Source organism: Rhinolophus sinicus, linkage group LG12, assembly GCF_036562045.2.
Source record: "Rhinolophus sinicus isolate RSC01 linkage group LG12, ASM3656204v1, whole genome shotgun sequence".
Classification (NCBI taxonomy): domain Eukaryota; kingdom Metazoa; phylum Chordata; class Mammalia; order Chiroptera; family Rhinolophidae; genus Rhinolophus; species Rhinolophus sinicus.
This window is the reverse complement of record NC_133761.1, coordinates 53,608,890-53,630,025: the sequence shown is the minus strand read 5'-3', so window position 1 is coordinate 53,630,025 and position 21,136 is coordinate 53,608,890. Positions and strand designations below refer to the sequence as shown.

Sequence of the window (21,136 nt, the reverse complement as noted above, 5' to 3'; positions counted from 1 at the left end):
ACCGAGAACGGAGTCAACCGCCCACCCGTAGCCTCGCCTCTGACACGGCCAACCTGTTGCTTAAATACCTCCCTCCTTCCAGAGCAGCCAGCCTATTCGCTGGCAGAACACGGGCTCGGGCCGCGTGCTCGTCAGCTGACCTGGGCGCACCTGCGCGCGCAGGCCCGGAAGGAATGGCGGCGGCTCTACGCGGCCGTTGCCCAGGTGAGCGGCGCCGCCTGCACGTGCGGAGGCCCCGGCGGGGGAGGGCGCGCACCACGGCCCCGGCGCCGCTCTCTGGGCTGCTGTCGGGCAGGTGGATGGACGATGGGGGTGAGGCTTTTGTCAGCAAATGTGTGCAATGTGACATAGGACACAAGAATACTCTTGGCAGAATTAGGGGAGAGAGGGCAGGGCGGGAAAGTGAAGGAAACGGAGAGGCCTTGGTGCACAGGGATAATGAGGCTGAGGATAAAGTTCAAGGCTGTTGATAGAGTTTGGGGAGAATATGAGGGGTCTGAGTTGTCTTGTGGGGACCGTATGTTGTGCCCCGGAACCATGGTGGCATTTACTACGGGTGCCAGATTATAAGTGGGCTGGGATGTGAATTTCATACATGGGTCGGGAGATTCCCTCTCTGCCTCCCATCAACACCACACCCCCACCATGACCTTACCCCCCAGAGCCACTCGGCTCGGGGCAAACCCCAAAATCACGAACACTTTGGGAGTGGTGGGACGGGTCCAGTCTGGCTTCGAAAGGCTCGTGAACCCTAGAACAGATGTGAGCCTCAGGAGAGGGGTGGGGTGGGCCGTGCTGCATCGGGAGGCCAGGTCAAGTTAGGGTCCAAGGATTGTAGAGGTACTGGCGCAATGTGGGGGGCACGGAGTGCTATTAAAGTAACAGTCTGCCTAAGGGGTAGCTGGGCTAAGTACGATTCCGAGTTCGGGTACACAAGAGTTGGTGTTCTGGGTGGACAGTAAAATGGGAAGGATTTTTATCTTCTTTATTCTTTACCAGAATGTCAAGATTTAAAAGCTTTCCTTGTGCTTGGATAGTTTATTCCAGTTCTGTTTGACATCTGTCCTCCTTGACTGCAATACCAATCGATGCTTAGGTTACTAGGAGAGGACAGTGACACCTGCATTTCCATCAACACTGGCTCATCAGGGGGCTAGCCAGCAGGATGGAGGAAATGGGAATCCCGCAGAAGTTACCTGGAAACCTGGGGAGGAATCACCCAGGGAGGACAGCAGAGTGGGGACTCCTGCTGGGGACACCAGGGGCCTAAAGAAAACAGTGGGGTTAGCAGTCAACGTCAAGGGGCCAAGGTGAGGGCTGCTGGGAATGGGGACAGAGTTAGACGCCAGCTATGCTTGGGAACAGCCCTGTCCCGGTGAACTCAGGCCACTGGCCACTGACCTGCCGAGGGTCTCACCTGCTGTCCTGTCAGCAAAGCCTGGAGCCCCACTCGGCTTTCCTCTCTGGGTTTGCTTTACCAGTTGATTTGGCAGGATGCCCACACAAGTGGTTTTGATGAGAACCGATATGAAAAGAACACAGTTCTCCTGAGTGTGCTGGTCCTGTTTGGTGACAGGAACCCTCTCTGTTTCTCCTCCAGGAGCGACAGATGGTGAAGACCTTCCCTCACCTCCTCAACGTCAATGAGGACCCACAGCTCACTGGGGTCCTCAAGTACTTCATTCAGGCTGGTACTCACCTCTTTGATTTACTCTGCTCCTGCTCAAGCTTCTTGCCCCAGGAGCATGTTTTATTATCATCATTATTATTATTATAAAATATATGTAACATAAAATTCACCATCTTAACCATTTTTAAGTGTACAGGTCAGTGGCATTATGTGCATTCACCTTGTTGTGGAACCATCACCCCCATCCATCTCCAGAACTTTCTCATCTTCCCAAACTGAAAGTCCTGTATCCATTAAATAATAACAATCCATTTCCCCTCCTCCCAGCCCCTGGAAACCACCATTTCTCTTCCTGTCTTTATGATTTTGACTATTCCAGGTACCTCACATAAGTGGAGGCATACAGTATTTGTCCTTTTGTGACTGGCATATTTTACTTAGCACATGTTCTCAAGGTTCTTCCATGTGGTGGCCTGTGTCAGAATTTCCTTCCTTTTTAAGGCTGAATCATATTCCCTCGTGTGTGTATACCATCATCCACTGGAAAATGGCACCAGTATTGTACTAACATCTAACCTTCCCTGCCCTAGCCCTGTGGGCACCCAGGACAGGAGAGGGCTCATGCAGGGTGGCACCGGGCACCGGGCACCGGGAGGAGGGGCCGGCCCTCAGGAGGTGCGGGGGTGGGGGTGCTCTGGGCACTGTCCTCCGGGTCAGTTACTGACAGAAACAGAGCTTCCCAGACCAGGACCTTCCTGTGGGCCGGCTTCAGTGAGCGCATCACCTAAGGCGCAGACTCCACAGCTTCCTCCAGAATTCCTACGGGGAAGGTGAAACTTTAAAAAGGTTAAGAATTCCACACAAAAAGGGTTGAAAGGTAAACAATAATCCATAAAGCAAAGTGGTATCCAAGTACATTTGATTTAAAATTCCCGTGGGAAAATCCCTTTATTTGATCCTATTGGAGAGAAAATGGCACTTCCCAAACATCAGACACATTCAAGTCAAATCCTGAAAACTTTGGAAAATGTTATCCTAATTCTTTTCAGGTTCATGTGACGCTGGTCAATCTGCTTCAAATGCCATCACTCTTCAAGGTCTGGGGTAAGTTTACACGAACCATCTTTGTCCAGTGGTAGAGAACTGTGACCACTCAGTCCAGAGAGAGTCTCAAAATTCATCTCTCCCTCGTCAGGCCAGGCCACAAGTGCTGGGCAGCCCAGAACAAGAAGCGACCCCCTCTAGTGCTCATAGAAGCAAGCTTCGGGAAGGCGTCCTTTCTCTGAAATGCCTCCTGCCCCGCTCACTTTATTTTTTGGCTCTGATCTTGGGAGAAAAGGGAAAGTCAGTTGCTAGACTCTGTAATTTTTCACAAATAGACAACAGTAGGTCTGGTCAGGAAATGAGGAAAGTTAAAAGGACAGGCCTACTACAGGTCTCTCAGGGTCACTGCCAAAAGCAAAAGCATCCTCAGATCTCCATGCTTGGAGCTCTCAACTGGACTAATGGAAAGTCCAGACTTTGAGGTGATCTTTTCCCCAGGGACTCCCTCAGGACCCTGTCGGAGCCCCTGGGGAGCTCTGTGGTGGGTTTTATAAGCTCAGAGCTGTCTCCCACTTTTGTGGCCTCTCTCCCTGGGGGGCCTCCCCTCTAGGGCTCCCTTCCAGGACCACTGTGTCCTGACTGCCTGCAGATTTTCAGCCAATAGGCTTGATCAGCTCTTACTGACCATTCCCCCACCCTCAGCCCTCCCCTCCCTCCAGAGCCAAAGAACATGGGCCCTGGGGGAGGTGGGATCAGGTGGGGTACAGTGCTGACTGAGGGGCCAGTTGGCACCACCTCACCCTGCACAGCTGGCTCCCAGCCCCTTCTCCTGATTCTTCCTGAGGACTGCCCTCACCTCCCTTTTCAGACCACTTCCTGTGGGGACCCCTCGTCCAACACACAGGTCTGCAAGTAGCTAAACTCCTTTCCCACAGGATCCCCGGGACCCAAGCAAACAGGGATATGGATGAACAAGTGTCCCAGCATCCAGAACATTCCATGACAGCCAAGGAGTCCAGGGACATTCTAGAACAGTTAGGAAGCTGGTCATTCAGGGCACACAAATAATATCTAAAGGCACCAATCTGACACCTCTGATAGCCAGCCCCAAATCTTGTAACATGTAGTCTGGATTTGTATAAGACCCAGAAACAGATCTAAACTTCCCAGTAATAGGTAAGGCTCATTATTAGTCACCTTCCCCAGCGTCTCTTCTGGAACATCTTGGATTTCTTTGCATTTCTGCTCCACTCAATCTCACCGGCTGGGGAGTTTTTGTGGACTCTGGCTATGTATGACCCCCTGCCTCTGTCTCCTGTCTCCTTGCACCCATCAGCACTCAGCTGGTGTTGGTCCTATTAATAAAAGGATCGTTTTGCTATCTGCCAACCCCGTGTTCAAGGCCCCTCTGCACCCAGTTCCCCATCTCCTCCCACTGTGAACCCCACAAATGCTTCATGCCAGGGAACTTAAGTACAAAGGCGAAGGAACGACCTAAACTGGTCACTAAAATCATAATTCTCACTGTCACTTAGACAAGCTCTTTTCTTTCTAGAATTTCCGATAAACACGCTTCCTTCACTAATTTGGATGGTCAGGTGGCAGTCACGCCACACAGCAAGTGCAAGGTTGTGGTTAACGGCGTGCCCATCACCACCAAGACGAGGCTGCAGCATTTGGTAAACTTCTGTGCCAGGCCACAGATTTTCCTAAGTCCCAAGAGCGTGCCGGAGGGGGGGCTGGGCGCTAACCAGCTCGCCTCCCTCTGCTGTGGGATCACGATGATGAGTGACAGCTGTGGAGCTGGGCGATGTGAGAGGAACTCCCTGGACTTTATCTACAAAACAGGGAAGGGTGAACTAGTTGATAACCCAGCGCTAACATTTTGTGACATCTCAGATTTTTTTAGAAACCTGCCATCCTCTCCCCACCAGCCCACCCCAAGCGACCCGCACCACAGGGGCTGGGACCGGCTTCCCTGCAGCCCAGTCCGCTCTCCATGCATTTTCCACAGTGGAGCCACAGAGAGCCTTTTAGACAAGCAAATTGGATTAGGCCACCCGCTTCTGGAAGTCCTCTGGTGACCTCCCTTTTAGGAGACTCGTGTGAGCTGCCCCATCTCCCCACTGCATCCGGCCTCACTGAGCTGCATGCGCTTGCCCTGGTCACACTGACCTTTCGGGTGCTCCAAACAGCCCAGGCTCCATCCCTCCCTCGCTGCAACTTCCCACCCTTGAAGTCCCACCTTAAACTGTACACCTCGGAAGAGGACTTCTCTGATCCCCACGGTGAATCGGGCCTCCTTGCGCACTCTGTGGAGGCACCGCCCTTTTTCAAGGGCCTCTCACAGGATATTACATCCGTAGCCTATACAGTCCTGCAGCCGCTGGGCCTGTTTGGTCCCCACTGATTCCCAGAGCCTGAAGGAGAGTCGACGCTCTGTGTGGAGTCAAGGAAGAAATAAATGAAAGTGCGCACACAAAAGCAACATGCCACCCCTTACCTCCTCACTTATGGGCCTCTTCCCACCGCGGGCTGGGCGCGGGGCCTTGACCCTCCGGGAGTGAGCGGACCTCACCCCCTCTGGCCCCTGGAGGGTTGTGTGAGGTCAGCACCCTCCCTCTGAGCCCACGTCTCCTCCCTAGGACCGCATTATTTTGGGATCCAACAGCGCCTACCTCTACATCGGGTTTCCTTCAGAGCGAGGCAATGAGGACTTGGGCAGGTTTGACTATGACTTTTTCCAGCTGGAGAGAGCAGCTGCGGAGGGAGTGAGTGTGGACAAGCTCGGTGAGCAGCCCCGGCCCCGATTTCTGGCATTTTCCATGGGCTGATCTGAAAGCAACTGCTTTCACTGTGTGCTCTCCTGTTTTCCTTAAGAAAACATCTTTTACTGTGTCAAGGTACGATGTTTAGAAAGTTAAAATATGATTTATGTCTCAAAGATTTAATTCATTGAATTGTCTCCCACATCAGTGGAGTAGAGAAGAAAGAATGCTGAAAATGAAACTGCTGTTAGACAAAGCTAATTAATAGCCTTCAGGGTGATGACCTACTGCAGAAAAATCATTTTAATTTGCTAATCTGCTACAAATTAACATCTAATGGCTCAGAATCTGGTCCCTGGTCAATAGTAAGTACAGCAGCCCCCACTTTATCCACATTCCAAGACCCCCAGTGGCTGCCTGAAACTTTTGTTAGTACCCAACCTTAGATACACTATGTTTTTTCCTACACATACATACCTATGGTACCGTTTCATTGATAAATTAGGTATAGTAAGAGATTAACAAAAATAACTAATAAAATAGAATTATAACAATGTATTGTAATAAAAGTTATGTGAATATGGTCTCACTCTTAAAATATTGTACTCACCCTTTTCTTGTGATGATGTGAGATGACAGAATGTCTACGTGATGAGATGTGGTAAAGTGAGTCATGTAGGCATTGTGACGTAGCTACTGTCAGGTGACTTGAGCACAAACACTGTGATACTATGACCGTCGATCTGATCACCAAAATGGCTACTAAGTGACTAAGGGGCAGGTAGTGTATACAGTGTCCTGTGCCAGCTGTGCTTTTTCTCAAGGACACGACCTCTGCCTGAACTTGCCTTACAACCCCCTGGGTGGAGAGCAGTGCGATGCTCCCACATATGTCATAAACAGTTCCTCCCTTTCCCTACACCAGAGGTTTTGTTCTCACAGTTTTAGCAAAATAAATTGATTTGAACTTCACCTCCCTAAGAACAAAGAGAGAGAGAGAGAGAGAGAGAGAGAGAGAGAGAGAGAGAGAGAGAGAGAAATTCACCTCCGTACTGTCCTCTAATACTCTTGACCAAAAACAAGTAAAGTTGCACAGTGTTGAGCCTGGATCCTCCATCTACTCATTTACTGATTCCCAGGGCTGACTGCACACCTGCCTCCCAGCCCACAGCTGGCGGCACATGGAGGCTGAACAAGCCCCAGACTCTGGGCTGAAGGTGCTCAGCGCCTAGTGGAGACTGGGTCCTGAACACGGCAGCTGGTGGGCAGCCCTGGGGAGTGAGACCTCAGGGCCAAGGGCATGATGTGAACCCACAGGCAGGGAATCCCTCAAGAGCCGAGAGTCCCAGAAAAAGGCAGCACCAAGCTAGGTCTGGCAGGGCGTCTGCTTCTCCCATAATCTCCACGATCACCTCCGCCAAGCCTCCCCGCATCCAGTAGAAGTGAGAACAGGTTGTTTGCGGGGCCAGCCGCAGCTTCAGGATGTGTCCCCAGACCTTCCTTCCAGGCAACCTCCCCCACCCTGCTCCCTGGACAGTCTGGAGCCACCTTGGGTCAAGGACCCTGAGACGGAGAATGGCAACCAGGGTTCAGAGAGCCTCCTGTCACGAGGCTGCCAACATGCATGGGCTGAGATGAGCAACTATTTGAGTAAAAGCCAGGCAGCTTATTTACGTTTCTTTCTTTTTTTAAATTACATGCTTGTCATTTTAAAATGTAGACATTTGATGAACAACTGAATGAGTGACTATATGAATGAATCAATGGATATATCAATTTCTTCAAGGCTGAAAAGTATCCCGGAACAAAATGGCTGCCTTTCACTTCCATGCTGACTTTTTCCTAGGTGCTGGAAACAGCGGAGATGGAAAAGCAGACCCCAGTGTCCTGGCTGTGTTCCAGGACTACATCAAACTGATGCCACTGGTGGCAGAAGCAAATCAAATGAGTGAAGAGCTGAAGAAGGTAAGAGCTAGAAAATGGTCTGATGTCAGGTCTGGAAAGGACCTTGAAGAACAGGGTCAACCCCACTCACTCCCACTGCCCCAAGCTGGCTTCATGGTACAGATGGAGGCACAGAGGCCTGGAAAGGGGAGGTGCTTTGCCTGAGACCCCCCAGTGAGCCTGTGACAGAATCTAGGCCAACATGCAGGCCTTCCCAGGATGCCATTCCTGCTGCTTCTGGCCCACAACAGCCACCAGTACCACAGACCAACACCCCACCCCAGACTGTCCCCCCAGGGGGACCTCTCTGGGTGCAGGCACCTCAATGGCTTCTATACCCCAGAGAAGACCTGGGTTGGGGTTAGTTCCCTGGTGACACAGGACCCCCATCACCAGGAAACTCGTAAGAGACTTCATCGCTTTGGTAAGGCCTGCAAGTGTGAGTTCCAGGATATTGGTGAGGAATTCTAGTGCTTCATCATTTCTCTTGGTGGGAATTCCAAGAGTTGCCCCACCCTCTTTTAGAAAGCCTGAGCGTGGAGAGAATGAAAAAGAAATGGCAAAGATAGTATTGGCTGATAAATGTAGGATTATTTCATGAGAAGTGTTTCTCTTACCAGGAGCTTAAAATGGAATTGAAAGTGAAGAATTTAGCATCGTCAGACTCCAGGGGCTATGACCTCCAAAAAGAGGTCATGGTGAAGGTGACCAACCAAAGGACTCACGAGGTGAGGCGGCTTTTGGGGGCGGGCGTGAGCCTCCACAGGGGTTTCTGAGGAGCGTTCCTGGGGACAAGGTTAGTTTTACCAGCTACAGCCTGTGCAGACCCAGTGAAGGGGTGAGATGTGTTCCAAGGATGAGCTGGCGTTTGGGGGACAGACTTGGGAAAGGAGGACCCTCCTCCATGTTTCCCCTCCTGGGTCCCTCTGTCACACGGCACCACGTCTGGGGATCTAACCAGCAGCATCGAGCATTGTCTGCTATTGTTAACAAGACTCAAAGGCTTTAGTACGAGAAGAGAGCCTGAATGTGTACGTGCACGCGCAACAGAGAAATCTGCCATTCTGAAGCAATCAGCAAGTCCACACTTCCATTAAGAATCCAGAAAAGGCCGTCGCACAACTCTGCTGGCTGGTCCTTTCCCATGTTTCCTATTACCCACAGTCAGGAAGGTCCTTTTTAGGAACTTAAGATCGTTTTCCTCTCCCTCTGCCTGTCTTTTGCTGTCCCTTACATCCCGTATGTCTGAATACTCACTCCTTAGCCCATCTTCAGAGGATGTGCCCCCAATTCCCAGGTGACCTTTGGGCGTTGCCCCCTCCCAAATTCTCAGTGCACACGCCCCTCCTTAGCGGCAGGTCTTGTAGCAAAGGTGCCACTGGAGAGGGGCTGGCCATGGCTGGGACTCCCTGGTCACTGGATGATGTGCTGTACTGAGCAACTCACTGAGGTTTCTCTGGGTTCAACTTTTCTGCTCATTGCCCTAAAGTTGCTAAAATTTTCTGGGTCAAGATCAATTTTTAAAAAGCTTTTAAAACAGGAATTTGGGGGACACAGACATTCAGCCTGTAGCAGCATGCTTGATGCTGGCTCACCTCACACTCCCAGTGTAGTTCTCAGGGGTCTCAGTGTGATGTGGGAAGGTCTCCTGTAAGACCCCCGCCCTGGGGAGTCAGCCTTGACTTCTATGCCATGTCCCCTGAGGTCTTCAGAGCTGAACCGTCAGTGTATGTGGTTTTTGTGCTTTTTCCGGCAAATGCCATCAGGGCAAAGAAGCTTTGGTGATCCAATAGTCCACGTCTCTCTGGAACAAGGTGTTCCCCCAGAATTTGGTTTGGCGGTTTCCTACTGTCTTGTCACATCTTGTTTTAAGGAGATTTTTCATTTTTAAAAACTTTTCTCCATGTTATTATTTTTTACTGTTTCTTTCCTATTACAGTTTAAGGTGATTTAAAAAACATTTTATTCAGCCCTTTATATTGTTAGCAGGAGGGTTACCTGAAGAACACAAGCTGCCATTCCCAGAAATAGAATGCAAGACAGTGTTTTCACATTTTAGTGTTAAGCGTGTCAAGTGGCAAAGCTGAGGGCTGGGGAGGTTTTCTCAACAGGAAATGCCGCCAGCTTGCAGTTGCTTTTCGGCAGTACCTGTGGTCTCAGGCGCAAAGCACTTCCAGCCAGGGAGTCCCTGTGCCAGGCCTGCAGGCCCGCAGATACCCCAGCCTGTCCCCGAGCCTCGCTGGCTTACCGTTATCTTAGTTCCCAGCCTACAGGTCTTAACACACCTCAGACTAGAACCCCTGTTGTAGTCTGCCCCCCATAGCATGTGCCACAGCCTGATTCTCATTTAGTCTTTTTTTGAAATATGCTCCATTTCTTTTCTCATTTAGTCTTTCCAATGCCTCTGCGAGAGGGGTACTATGTTCTTCTTCACTTTGAGGCAAACAGAGAATGATGAAGTTTTTTACCACGTTTTCCCGAAAATAAGACCTACCCGGAAAAATAAGCCCTAGCGTGATTTTTCAGGATGACATCCCCTGAACATAAGCCCTAATGCGTCTTTTGGAGCAAAAATGAATGTAAAACCCAGTCTTATTTTCAAGGAAACATGGTAGCATCTGGAGGAGGTCCTTTTTATGAAGATGCATAGTACCTGAAAGAATGACTTATCTGTTCGTTTTTTGGATTATTTCCCCGGTTGCTCAGAGAAGGGGTTGCTGGTTGTACCTGGTAACCACTTCTGACATGACATTTATGGTCAACAAATCTTCTATTGAAGTAGAACCCCTTTTACTGTGGCTTATGGTCTCGTCCTCTCAGTAGCCAGTGTTGGGAATAGTGCCCCTCACCTAGTGAAGGGACAGTGGCAGGTTCTTGTCTCGGACTTTCTGCTCAGTGGGTGTGAGTACACACTCATTACTCATAGTTCATAGGTTAGAGGTGCAACATGGATCTCACTGGGCTAAAAGCAAGGGGTTGGCTGGGTGGTTTTGCTTTCTGGAGGCTCGAGGGAGAATCTGTTTCCTTGCCTTTCCGAGCTTCTAGAGGCCGCCTGTACTGCTCGGCTCACGGACACCTTCCTCCATCTTCAATCAGCCACCTAGCTCTCTCGGACCCTGCTTCTGTCACCTTTCTCGGAGCCTCTTTTCTCCCTCCCTCTTCCCCATTTAAGGCCCATGTGATTACACTGGACCCATCTGGAGAATCCAAGCTCATCTGTCAAGGCAGCTGATAAGCAACCTCTAGTCCCCTTTACCACGTAACATATTCACGGGTTCTGGAGACTGGGACATGGACGTCTTTGAGGACCATTATTCTGTATACCACAAGCCCTAAACCTTCATTTGTCCTGGGAGAGTTCTAACTCCTCCATCATTCCCTCTGAGTCATCTCCGGGGCGCCAGCAATTCAGGCAGGGGGTCAGGGATGGATTACGGTGCTCTCGAAGGACCTCACCACAGCTAAGTTTGAGGAGAGTGTTCTGTGGTCGTGGGTACCCAAAACCCAGCCCTTGGAGGGAGCAGGCTGGGAAAAATAATAGAAATGAATGGTTGGGGCGGCCGATGAAATAAAATATCGGCGACCGACCTTTGTGTTTCCAGGTGTGGATGTGGTCAAAAGCCAAGTTTATCAATAGGAAATTCCTCATGGAGGAACTTTACCAGCGCTTCCTAGATGGAGAGGACAGGCACGTGGCTCAGGAAGACGACCCCTTCTGGGATCCCGCTGAGGCCGTCCACCTGGGCTCTGCTCACATCTGGCTGCAGTCGCTTGCTTACTGCATGGAGTTGGAGGAACAGGTGGAGTTTCTGAACTGCGATGGGCTGGAGGAGGCACTGCTGCACGTGCACGTGACGCCCTGCTCCCCGGCAGGACAGTGGGTATCTCCTTGCCTCCCTTGCCTAGTTCTGGGTCTGTCACACACAGAAAACAGAGCTGGCCTGAGTCCTCCCAGAAGGGGAGGTCAAGTTGGTACCCTGAAGAGGTCACTCATGAGACAAATGAATGAGCTCATTCGTTCATGATTTGGCCTCATCAAATCTGATTTTTACCATGGCAACCAAATTAGCTGACCTGAATATTTAAAATCCAGTCCCAGCAGCATCCAAGCAGCTCAGCACTGCCCTGGGGAACCAGAGGCATGAGGAGGGCATCCTGAAAGAGGCAGGAGTAGGAACCTTGGACAAGAAGCAAAGACCTAGGTAGATAACAGGCCCTGAGCAGAGTAGCCAAGTGTGCTGTAGGACCTTCCGCCCACAGCCCTCCCTGGCACCCATGGGGTCTGGCAACCACGACAGGCGGTCTGCTCGTTCCCACGCTGAGGAGAGCGCTCACCCCTTCATCCCTGGCACAGGCTCGGATCATTTCTTTGTTTCTTTTCTCAAGGTAGGGACTGAGGTGTCTTTGTTTCCTTCTGTGGCCTCATTCTATGCTGTTATCTAACCTTTCTGTGGGTACAGGTTTTGTTTTAACTCTACTCCATTACATTTACCCTCCATTCAGCATATCTAACCTGTTTTCTCTTTAGGCTGTAAGCAGTTTTTATAAAAGCTAAAGTCTTCTTAGCAATTCTAAGCAGAGGCTGACGGGGGTGGGGGTCTAGTCTGGGTGCCAGGCTCCTCATACATCTAATGAAATCTTACTTTGTGAAGAGGAAATGGGCTCGAGAGGGGAGCAAGAGAACTGCCAGGTCCTGTGGCTGAGAAACCACGGTGACCACTGACTCACTGTCTTTACTGGGACTCGAAGCAACTTTCCGGTCATTTGGATTCCTCAAGCCTCTGGGCTGCCTGATGGTTTTCTTTCCCATTGCAAACTGATACGGTGACATTTGAGATTACAGGTGTCAGTCTTTGTGAGCTTGGTTGTGAGAGAGAGGTCCCCTGTTGGGAAGCTGTCTGAATTGGTTTCTGAGCTTGTGGGCTTGGAGTCGACTCTGGACTGTGAAGAGTTCCCCAAGGAAAACGATACCTTGAGAGGCTGTATCTGGGCCCCGTTGGCCTCCCCTGGGGAGCAGCCCCTCTGTCCCACGGGGAACCTACCTAGATCTTCACTCTGAGTGCAGCTCCCACATCTGGGCACATACCGCATGAAGCTGCTATAGTCCTGTCTCCTCCTCGAGAAGGTCCATATCCTACCATCAAGTACCGGCGTAGAGTGGGCTCCTGTTAAGTGTCTCTGGAATGAACGAGTTCTACAGCTGGTAATTTTACCTGTTCTTCCTTCAGTGAACTTGGCCATCTCTTAAGGAGCCTATATAATTCCCTTTGACATCATAATCCTGAATTGCTTGGGTCCCGGCTACGCTGTGACCAATGTTCACCTCTTCTGTTTCTAGAGCATGTGGTGAGGAACACGTGGTTACTGACCCCTGGGAGCTGCTCGGCAAGAGGATGGATTTCCAGATTCACATTGTGCGGTGCCTCGGCGCCCAGTGGCTAAAGGAAGACGCAGAGCGGGGCATCCAGATGGGGTACCAGCCTGCCCCGCAGAGCTGCACGGCACAAACCGCCCACCTTGTGGGCCCTGTGAGAGGGAGTCTTTCCTCAAGTTTATTGTGAAATTTTCTTAAGTTTCTCTGCTTGCTCAACCCCAAAATGACTACTTCCCCCTTCTGCTTAATAGAAAGAGAAGCCACATGTCCCTCCAGGTCGTTGACTGTGATCAATGTGTACTGATCCTTCTAAGTGACTGAAGCAGGAATTTTAATTATCAGAAAGAATATCCAGGAACACTATATTATCTGAGTAGCATGGTTGTTTTGTTTTTTACTTGGAAACAAAAGTACTGTATTACAGTATGTCAGAAGCACCAGGTATGCTTAAATTAATTAGGCTAAAAGGATATTATTAAAAGATAAAGCAATAAAAAAAGGGAGACTGATGGACAAAAACCCAACAACCTCAAATGGAAAATGAATTTCAATTTTAGATTAGCTAAGTAGAATCAAAATCCTTTTCCGTTTTCTTGTTAGACATGTAATATTATCCCTGTAGTGATGATATTCATGTTGAATAGCTGAGACATTGGAGGCGGCAATCACAAGAATCAATTATAGGTCATCTTTTATCAACTCCTCAATGCAAGCTGTAATTCTTTGGCTCATCTGATCCTTTTCTTTACAAATGTGCCCCTTCTGGTTTTATACTATGTTTATGTTCTTTCCTCAGGTACAGAATTTACGATCTTCCACACACTTTATATACCAAGCCTGTATGGAAAGTCATGAATCCCCAAATCGAAGAGTCTGTTCAATTTACAGCCCTAAATGCGTCTCAGGACTTTCTGAATTATTTACAGACAAACGCTCTCATTGTTGACTTATGGGGTCTTCAAGGTACCATGTTAACTTCCTCTTCTGCACGGCACATCCTTCATTCAGGGTCATGTCAGTGTACCAGGGCTGCAGAGGAGAGCGAGGGAGATGGGCAGGGTCTTGCCTCAACAGCCAAGAGCCATCGTCCCCTGGGTCCCTGGGGTCTAGTCCACAGGGGATTATGTGGTTTAACATCTCACACAACTCCGGGGCTGGAAAACTGAGGCGCTTCTTTCCTGGATGGTGTCTCCCCACTACAGAAGGCTGTACCGCCCTGAGCTGCTCTCAGCCGGGCCTCATGGTCACAGGTGAAGGCCACATCCTGGTGGACACCAAGAAAACTGCCACTGTGATGGATATGGGCCAGGTGTGTATGTGTATGTGACACTGACATGGATGTCACGAATGACTAGGACATCTCAGACGACAATTACTTGGGGAGCATCACTCAATGTTCCCTTCCCGTAACAAACATGTTCTTGATTTACTCCTGTGTACCTTGAGGGGTTTAAATCCTGCTCACCACACCCCCCACCCCACTCCATCGAGCTGTCACGTGGTAGTAAAAATTGCCAGCTTCAAAGGACATGCAAATATCCAAAGGCTAAAGTGACATGTGTTTTGTAGACGACACCAACACAGACATCAGAGCTTTACCTGAAGCTGCTCAAGTTAGAGCGGGAGACGGAGCTGCTCAGAAACATTAACCGAGCCCTCAGAGAGGAAAATGTGTTGCTCAGAGAATCACTTGAGAAAACTGGTCCTAGTCAACAAGGTGAGAGGCCGCTCAAGAGTTGCTTATTTAGCTTCTCTCTAAATGCCTACATTTGGGGTGTGTATTTGTCTAAGAAATGAGCTTTTTAATGAGTTAATCCATTATCTTGTTTCATAAAAAAACTAAAAAAACAACAAAAAGCAGTCCAAATCAGTGCCTGAAAAATGCTGATGTACTAGAATGCCACCCAGGTAAAGAAACATCTAAGTACCTGGATAAACAAATACATGAGTAAATAAATGTCATCTTTTCTTTCTCCCTCAGCACACATGCCTCCTGATACCCTGAAGATAAGTGGGATGAGCACAGACAGAGAGATGAATCAGATATGCCCTCAGCGAGCCAGCTATGACGGAGAATTTGCCAAAGCTCTGAAAGTGTTCTACCAAAGCATGAACGTGGCCAGAGGGCAGTTCCTCAAACTGAGACACCATAAGCCTCCTGTAAGTAAGCAGAGGCCGGGGAAGAAAAGGAATCTCTTTGCATGACATCTACGTATTTGACAGAACTGCGTTTCCTGAGCTTGGGGATGGGTGTGTGTTTAAGCAGAATAGCAAGAGGAAGCCGGAAACAAATAGAATGAGGGTACTGTACCACCCATCTTTGCTCCTGCTTCTTTGATTTCGTGTACGTGGCTGGTTCCAGGCAGCCATGGCTACTGCAGGATTGATGTTCATTCCCTTCATGAAATACAGAATATCCCAGAGAAGCAAGTTTGGTTCATCGTTATAAAACCAAATAAATCACAAATAAACCAAATAATTAATCACATTAAGATGTTATAGGAGAAAAATCATGATTACTTCAATAGACGCAGAAAAAACACATGATAAAATCCAGCCTCCTGCCACAAAAAAACTCTAAGCAAACCAGGAATAAAATGGACATTCCTTAATAGGATAAAACCAATCTTAAATGAACACACTTAGCAGGCATCACACTTAATGGTGAATCCTTGAAAGCCTTCCTTTTCACATCAAGAAGTCAGGGACACCAGCTATCATCACTTCTGTTGAATGCTGTCCTTGAGGTTCTAGCCAGTGCAGCAAGGCAAGAAATACAAGATAGGAAGATTGGAAAAGGCAAAAAAGACAGCAGCAGTAATCACATATATTTGTATAATTCTCTCTAAGAGCTTTACAGCCACTGACTCAATTCTCACAACCACACTGAGGTAGGTAGGTACTGTTATTAGCCGTATTTTCCAGTCAATGGGTCCATGGTACAGCAGCTTAAGCAACCTGTGTAGCGATATCCAACCAGAAGTAGCAGGGCCAACCTCCAAACTCAGACAGGGTTGCTCTACAGTCTATACTCTTTTCCACTACACTGGGCTGCCTGTTATTATCCCCAGATGACATATTTATGTGAATAGAAAATCCAGAAGAAATTACAAGTAAATAGAATTACAAAGTTGCTGGATACAAAATCAATGTGTAAAAAATTAACTGCAGTTGAAAATAACAGCACCAAGTAGAAAACATGTTAATAAAAGCAAGCATTTATAATTGCCTCAAATCTATGAAGTACAGTAAGTCCTCACTTAATGTTGTCACTAGGTTCTGTGACTTGAAGCGAAACAACGTATGTAACAAAACCAATTTTACCCCAGGCTGATTGATATAAACAAGAGTTAAGTTTCTACAGCAGCTCATCAATGTTATAATGAAGTGACAGTAAATGAAAATGACATTTTTTGAGGACCTGCTGTACTGAGGCCTATAACTAACATAAAACTATGTATTTCTATGGAGAAAAAATTTAAACTTGTTTGAGAGATGTTAAAGATCTAAATAAATGGAGAAACATGCCATGTCTCCATAGTTTGGAAGGCTTGCTATTGTAAGTCTGTCAAGTCTCCCCAAGATTCAACATAATCCCGATCAAATGTAATGGAACTTGACAAGATGATTCCGTAATTTCGATGGAATTGCAAAAAGCAAAGACAAGACAAGCCAATACCAAGACTCAAAAACAAGGTCGGAAGACTTGGCTGAATTGATATCAAGGCTTATTTTAATGCTATTATAGACAGTAAGGTGTTGGCCCAAATATAGAACAGAAGGCCGAGAAACAGATTCACTCAGGAACAGAGATTTGATATATGACAGAGGTGGAACTGCAGATGAGTGTGGCAAGAATGGATTTTTCAATAATTGGTACTAGGAGAATTAAGAATACAATATGAGGAAAAATGAAATAGGAATCTTATCTAAAACTATTCCCAGAAATCAATTTTAGCAAGAATTAAAGACTTAAATGTGAAAGGTAAAAACCCTAATGGTGTTAGAAGTTACTTTAGGAGACTGTCCTCATGACCTCACAGTGGAAAAAGATTTCATAAACATGACACAAGAAATACCTAACTTTAAAGAAAAGATTGATAAATTCACCTACATTAAAATTGTCAGCTTTGGTTCAGATACCAAAATGAAGTCAAAATGGATGGGGATAGTCAGTTATCTACAACACATTTAACATATAATGAACTAATATCCAAAATAAAGAACTACACACCAAAAAAAAAAAAAAAAGATACTCCTCACCCCACCCCCCCACCCCCCCGCCACTAAAATGGTCAAAAGACTTGAACAGGAACTTCACAAAAGGGGAAATCAAAAAGGTCAATAAATATATGAAAAAGTGCTTAACCATTAACAGTTTGGGAAACACTCATTGAAACCACAATGAAATAATATTATAAACCCACCATACTGGCAAAAATTAAAAAGTCTGAAAATGTCATGTTTGGGTGGAAATGAAAAGAAACTCTCACGCACTGTGGAAAGGAGTATAAATTGGTACAACCATGTAAAAAATGGTTTGCCGTTTACCTAACATGAGTTGAGGACGCGTCAGGTCTGGAAGGTGCAATTCATTCTTCACTAGAGTGAACTAGTTCTGCAGAGGATTTAGCCATAACGCCCTGACACACAGGTTCTCAAAGTGTGGTTCCCCTACTAGCTGCTTATAAATGCAAATTCCGGGGCTCATCCCAGCCCTCCAGAGGATTCTACTCCAAACTGAATCTTGCAAACCACCTCACTAAGGCACCCAATGTATACGTAATGCATTCATTTCTTCCTTATGTATCTAGAATGGTGCTAGTTATTCACCATTTTTGAGAGAGTTGAGAAGACGGTCACTCAAATCATTTTCTGTCCTGAGGTTCAGATGAGGGAGCAGCTGAAAAACTGCAAAAGCCTTTGCCTATCTCTGTGCACCAGTTGTTCTTACCACCACCTTCCATAATAGCCCCAACCTGGACACATCCTAATGTCCATCCACAGAAGCCAGGTCAATTGCGGCGCCTGCTATGCTGTGAAACTCGGCACTGCCGTGCGGACTACAGCCACAGGCAACGGGGAATCTCACCACCAATACTGCTGACTGAAACCTGCCAATCACAAAGATGCCAGCCAGTATGATGCCACAAACAGTCAAAAGATAGGCAAAACATACTGTTTCAGGCTGCATTCTAGGTGGCAAGAAAATGATTGTCCCACAAGTCAGGCTAGTGGTTGCTTCCGGGGGAAGGGGAGAGGGGGAGGCAGTGAGTGGGAGGAGCTCAAGGGCAGAGTTCTTTCTTGACCAGGTGTGTTCACTGTAACACACGAATGTCGCTTGGCATACGTTTCGGGTACTCTTCTGTATGCATGTCTCACAATAGAAAAGAAAGAAAACCTGGTTTGATAAGACCCTCTAAACAAAGTTAAAAATAAGCCATAGCCTGGGAAAATCTATTTGTATTATTTATCATCAAAAATTAGTATCCAGAATCTATAAACAACCACTTTTAAAATAAGAAAAAGACATGTTGGAAAATACTTTGGAAAAAATGGCCAAAGTTCCTGAGCAGGCATTTCACCAATAATCAGGGAAAAAGAAACCCAAACAAGACCCCATGACCCACGATCTGCCCTCTGCCTGTTCCCACGTCGGTGAACACTTGTCACCATCTCCTCCACCCTTGGTCCCAGGCACTCTGGCCCCCAGGTGTCCCTGCAATCCCTTCTCAGGGAGCTTCCGTGAGGCAGGAGGTGCATCAGCCACGCCTACTAATGGGGGAGCCCCCACCCCACACGGTCCTCTGCAAACCCCAGGACTTCTGCAGGATTACAGGAACATAACCATTTCAAGCAGAAATGTTTGGATTATTCCCAGTCTTCCCCACTGGCAGCAACTCAAGGGCTGGCCATGTACACAGCCCTCCTGAAACCAAACACGCTCCCAGGTGACTTACTCCTTTGCTGGCAGCTTTCAAATGCAGCCTTCTAGCCCAAAGGAAAAACTTACTGGGCACCCACCTCAGGCACACACAGTGTTTTTACTCTAACAATGTGAGTCTACTACTACTGTGTTTTTTTCTTTCATTTATTTTTTAGGAAGACGATCGCATGCTTCGACCGTTTGTACACCAACAGTCACAAATGTTAAGGGACTTTGGAGACCTACTGGAATCCAGCTTGTGGAAACTGAAAAATGATGTAGCTCTTATAGTGAAGAAGAAGAGAGAATGTTTATTGCATAGCGAATAATGAGGGTATACAACTGAAAACACTGAGCTTGGAGCCATGACGATTACCTGGGCCGCTAATGAGAGTAACGAATTTGGCTGTCAGAACTGAGCTGTGGACTCAGCCCATTTCTCAATTACTCAGTCTATTTCCTCTACCATTTTTAAGCAAATGTAAAAATGAATCCATATCCAGGATGAAGGTGACGTGGGAGGTATGTGAGGTGAACGGCTAGCACTCTGAGCTCTGGGTTCAGACTGCCTGGGGTTAAACCCTGATTAAATCCATCACTTCTGAACTGTGCAGTTTGAAACAAATGACTTTCCCTCTCTAAGCTTCTCTTTCCTTGTCTGTTATCTGGGAATGGGAACAGTACTTACTGCAGATGGATAAGGAATATAAAGTAATATAAAGCCCTCAGAACAGTGCTTGGCACACAGAAGCAACTGATAAGCATTTGCCATTAATATTTGCATGGTAAACTGCTTGAAATACAGCTCTCTCAATAACTTGTTTGCTGTCAGACCTAGAGACAGTGGTTGTTTCATGCCCTCATTTTGTATCCTTGCTGGGTACAAATTTGATCTTCTTCCTTCACTGATTTCCCGTCTTCGTAGGTTTATGTGAGATGTGTTCAGTTCGCTAGGCAGCGTTACCACCTGTGCTGTGGGACCTGTTGGGTGCAGGGTCTGGCGTGGCAGAGGTTCAGATGGGGGTGAGGTCTGCTCGGAGTGAGTCGTCTCCAAGTGAGCTTGATTCCACACAGAGCTGACTGATGGGACTTAGTTATGGACTGACAGGCGCTTAGTGCTCTGGGAGAGGCTGTCAAATGAACCTTTTGTGGCCGAACCCTGACTCCTAATGACCGCACAGCAGCCATCACAGGGAGATGCAGAGTGCTTCCTGTGTGCCAGGCTCTGATCTAAGTGCTAACTATGTGACAGCTCATTTAAGTCTCACCATGATTCTAAGCCTGGCACTATTACTCCCCCCATTTTGAGGCTTTAAAGGTTAAATGAACGAGGTTTGTCCAGGCCACTGAGAGTAAGTAGTGGGCTGAGTCTAGACCCTGCATCCTAACCACATGGCCTGCTGCCTTGAAATGCAGGACTGTCCCAGGGACTGGTTACACTGATTTGCAAAAGAAACCAGTAAAGAGGAAATAGAGGTGACAACCCCAATCCTTATTCCCTAAAAGATAGTTAGGGAAATCAAATGGGATGACACTGAAACTCTCCTGGCAGGAGAGCTCTCAAGCGCTCCAAAAAGGAGTCTCCCTGGAAGGCAGGGAGATCTGGGCTGCTGACTTCTGCTTCATACCAGGGGCCCAGGGCTTCTGGGAAAGGCTAGGGTTTTCCTGCAGCTTAACTCCTGACTGAATATACACACGAGGCAAAAACTAACATGTACCCTTGGAGCCCAAGTACGGAGCTCCTAGTGGTGATGGCAGGGCCAGGGGTGAGCAAAGCGTCACGGAATCGTGTGGCCAAACAGCAGTGAGGCTATGAGAAGGAAGCAGGAAGACCTTCTCTTCTCCCTCTTGGATGGAGCCTCAAAGTTCTTGGACTATTTGCAGAAAGTATACTGCTGGCTTCAAGTGAGTAATACACTGCCTGCAAATGAGAGCAGGTGAAACCTTGAGGGGGGCAGTTAAAAAGGAAATTAGGATCAGCTACACTTGTATCTCAAGCTGAAGTACGGGGTCACACAGGTCGTCGTACATCTGTGTCAATGCAAAGAAGGCTTGCGCACATGCAGTCTCACCCAGTAGTTCCCAAATGCAGAGCTCAAGTACACATTCCTCGGCCCCCAACCCCCAGACCTCCGAATGCAAACTGCTGGGGTCCGCTGGGGAACCCACTTTGTACTGTGATTGGGATATGCAGCTCGGCAGCAGATCTGTGGCTCTGGCACATCTTCCTGATTTTGGAGGTGATAAAAACTTTTCTAAGGCCCCACAAATAGGGCACAGCTGAGACAAGATCCCAACGAGCCCGGGCAGAGGGAGCAAAGTTAGGACGAACAGGACTACCGCCAAGAACCTCCCTCTACAAGTTAGGGACGCTCTCGCTTCTGTACAGGCAGTGCAGGAGGCTCTCCCAACACGAATGCTATTCCTATCTGCAGTGCTTCTCACTGCAG

General features: G+C 47.9%; 1 protein-coding gene across 4 annotated transcripts in view; it reads left to right on the top strand.

The window, feature by feature from the left end:
• The window catches only part of LOC109446977 (kinesin-like protein KIF28P), a 50,470-nt gene extending 30,796 nt beyond the window's left edge, over window positions 1-19,674 (top strand). For 3 of the 4 annotated variants that reach the window (XM_074316898.1, XM_074316896.1, XM_074316895.1), the window contains 14 exons: window positions 83-312; window positions 1,601-1,691; window positions 2,680-2,734; window positions 4,230-4,353; window positions 5,320-5,464; window positions 7,289-7,407; window positions 8,007-8,114; window positions 10,989-11,263; window positions 12,725-12,859; window positions 13,557-13,723; window positions 13,963-14,069; window positions 14,330-14,477; window positions 14,742-14,920; window positions 18,863-19,674. In XM_074316898.1, the coding sequence (XP_074172999.1) occupies window positions 83-312; window positions 1,601-1,691; window positions 2,680-2,734; window positions 4,230-4,353; window positions 5,320-5,464; window positions 7,289-7,407; window positions 8,007-8,114; window positions 10,989-11,263; window positions 12,725-12,859; window positions 13,557-13,723; window positions 13,963-14,069; window positions 14,330-14,477; window positions 14,742-14,920; window positions 18,863-19,015 (2,036 nt within the window). In that variant the 3' untranslated portion in view covers window positions 19,016-19,674. The remainder of the gene's footprint in view (window positions 1-82; window positions 313-1,600; window positions 1,692-2,679; window positions 2,735-4,229; window positions 4,354-5,319; window positions 5,465-7,288; window positions 7,408-8,006; window positions 8,115-10,988; window positions 11,264-12,724; window positions 12,860-13,556; window positions 13,724-13,962; window positions 14,070-14,329; window positions 14,478-14,741; window positions 14,921-18,862) is intronic. The other variant, XM_074316897.1, reaches the window with a different exon arrangement.
• The last annotated feature ends 1,462 nt before the right edge of the window (window positions 19,675-21,136 follow it).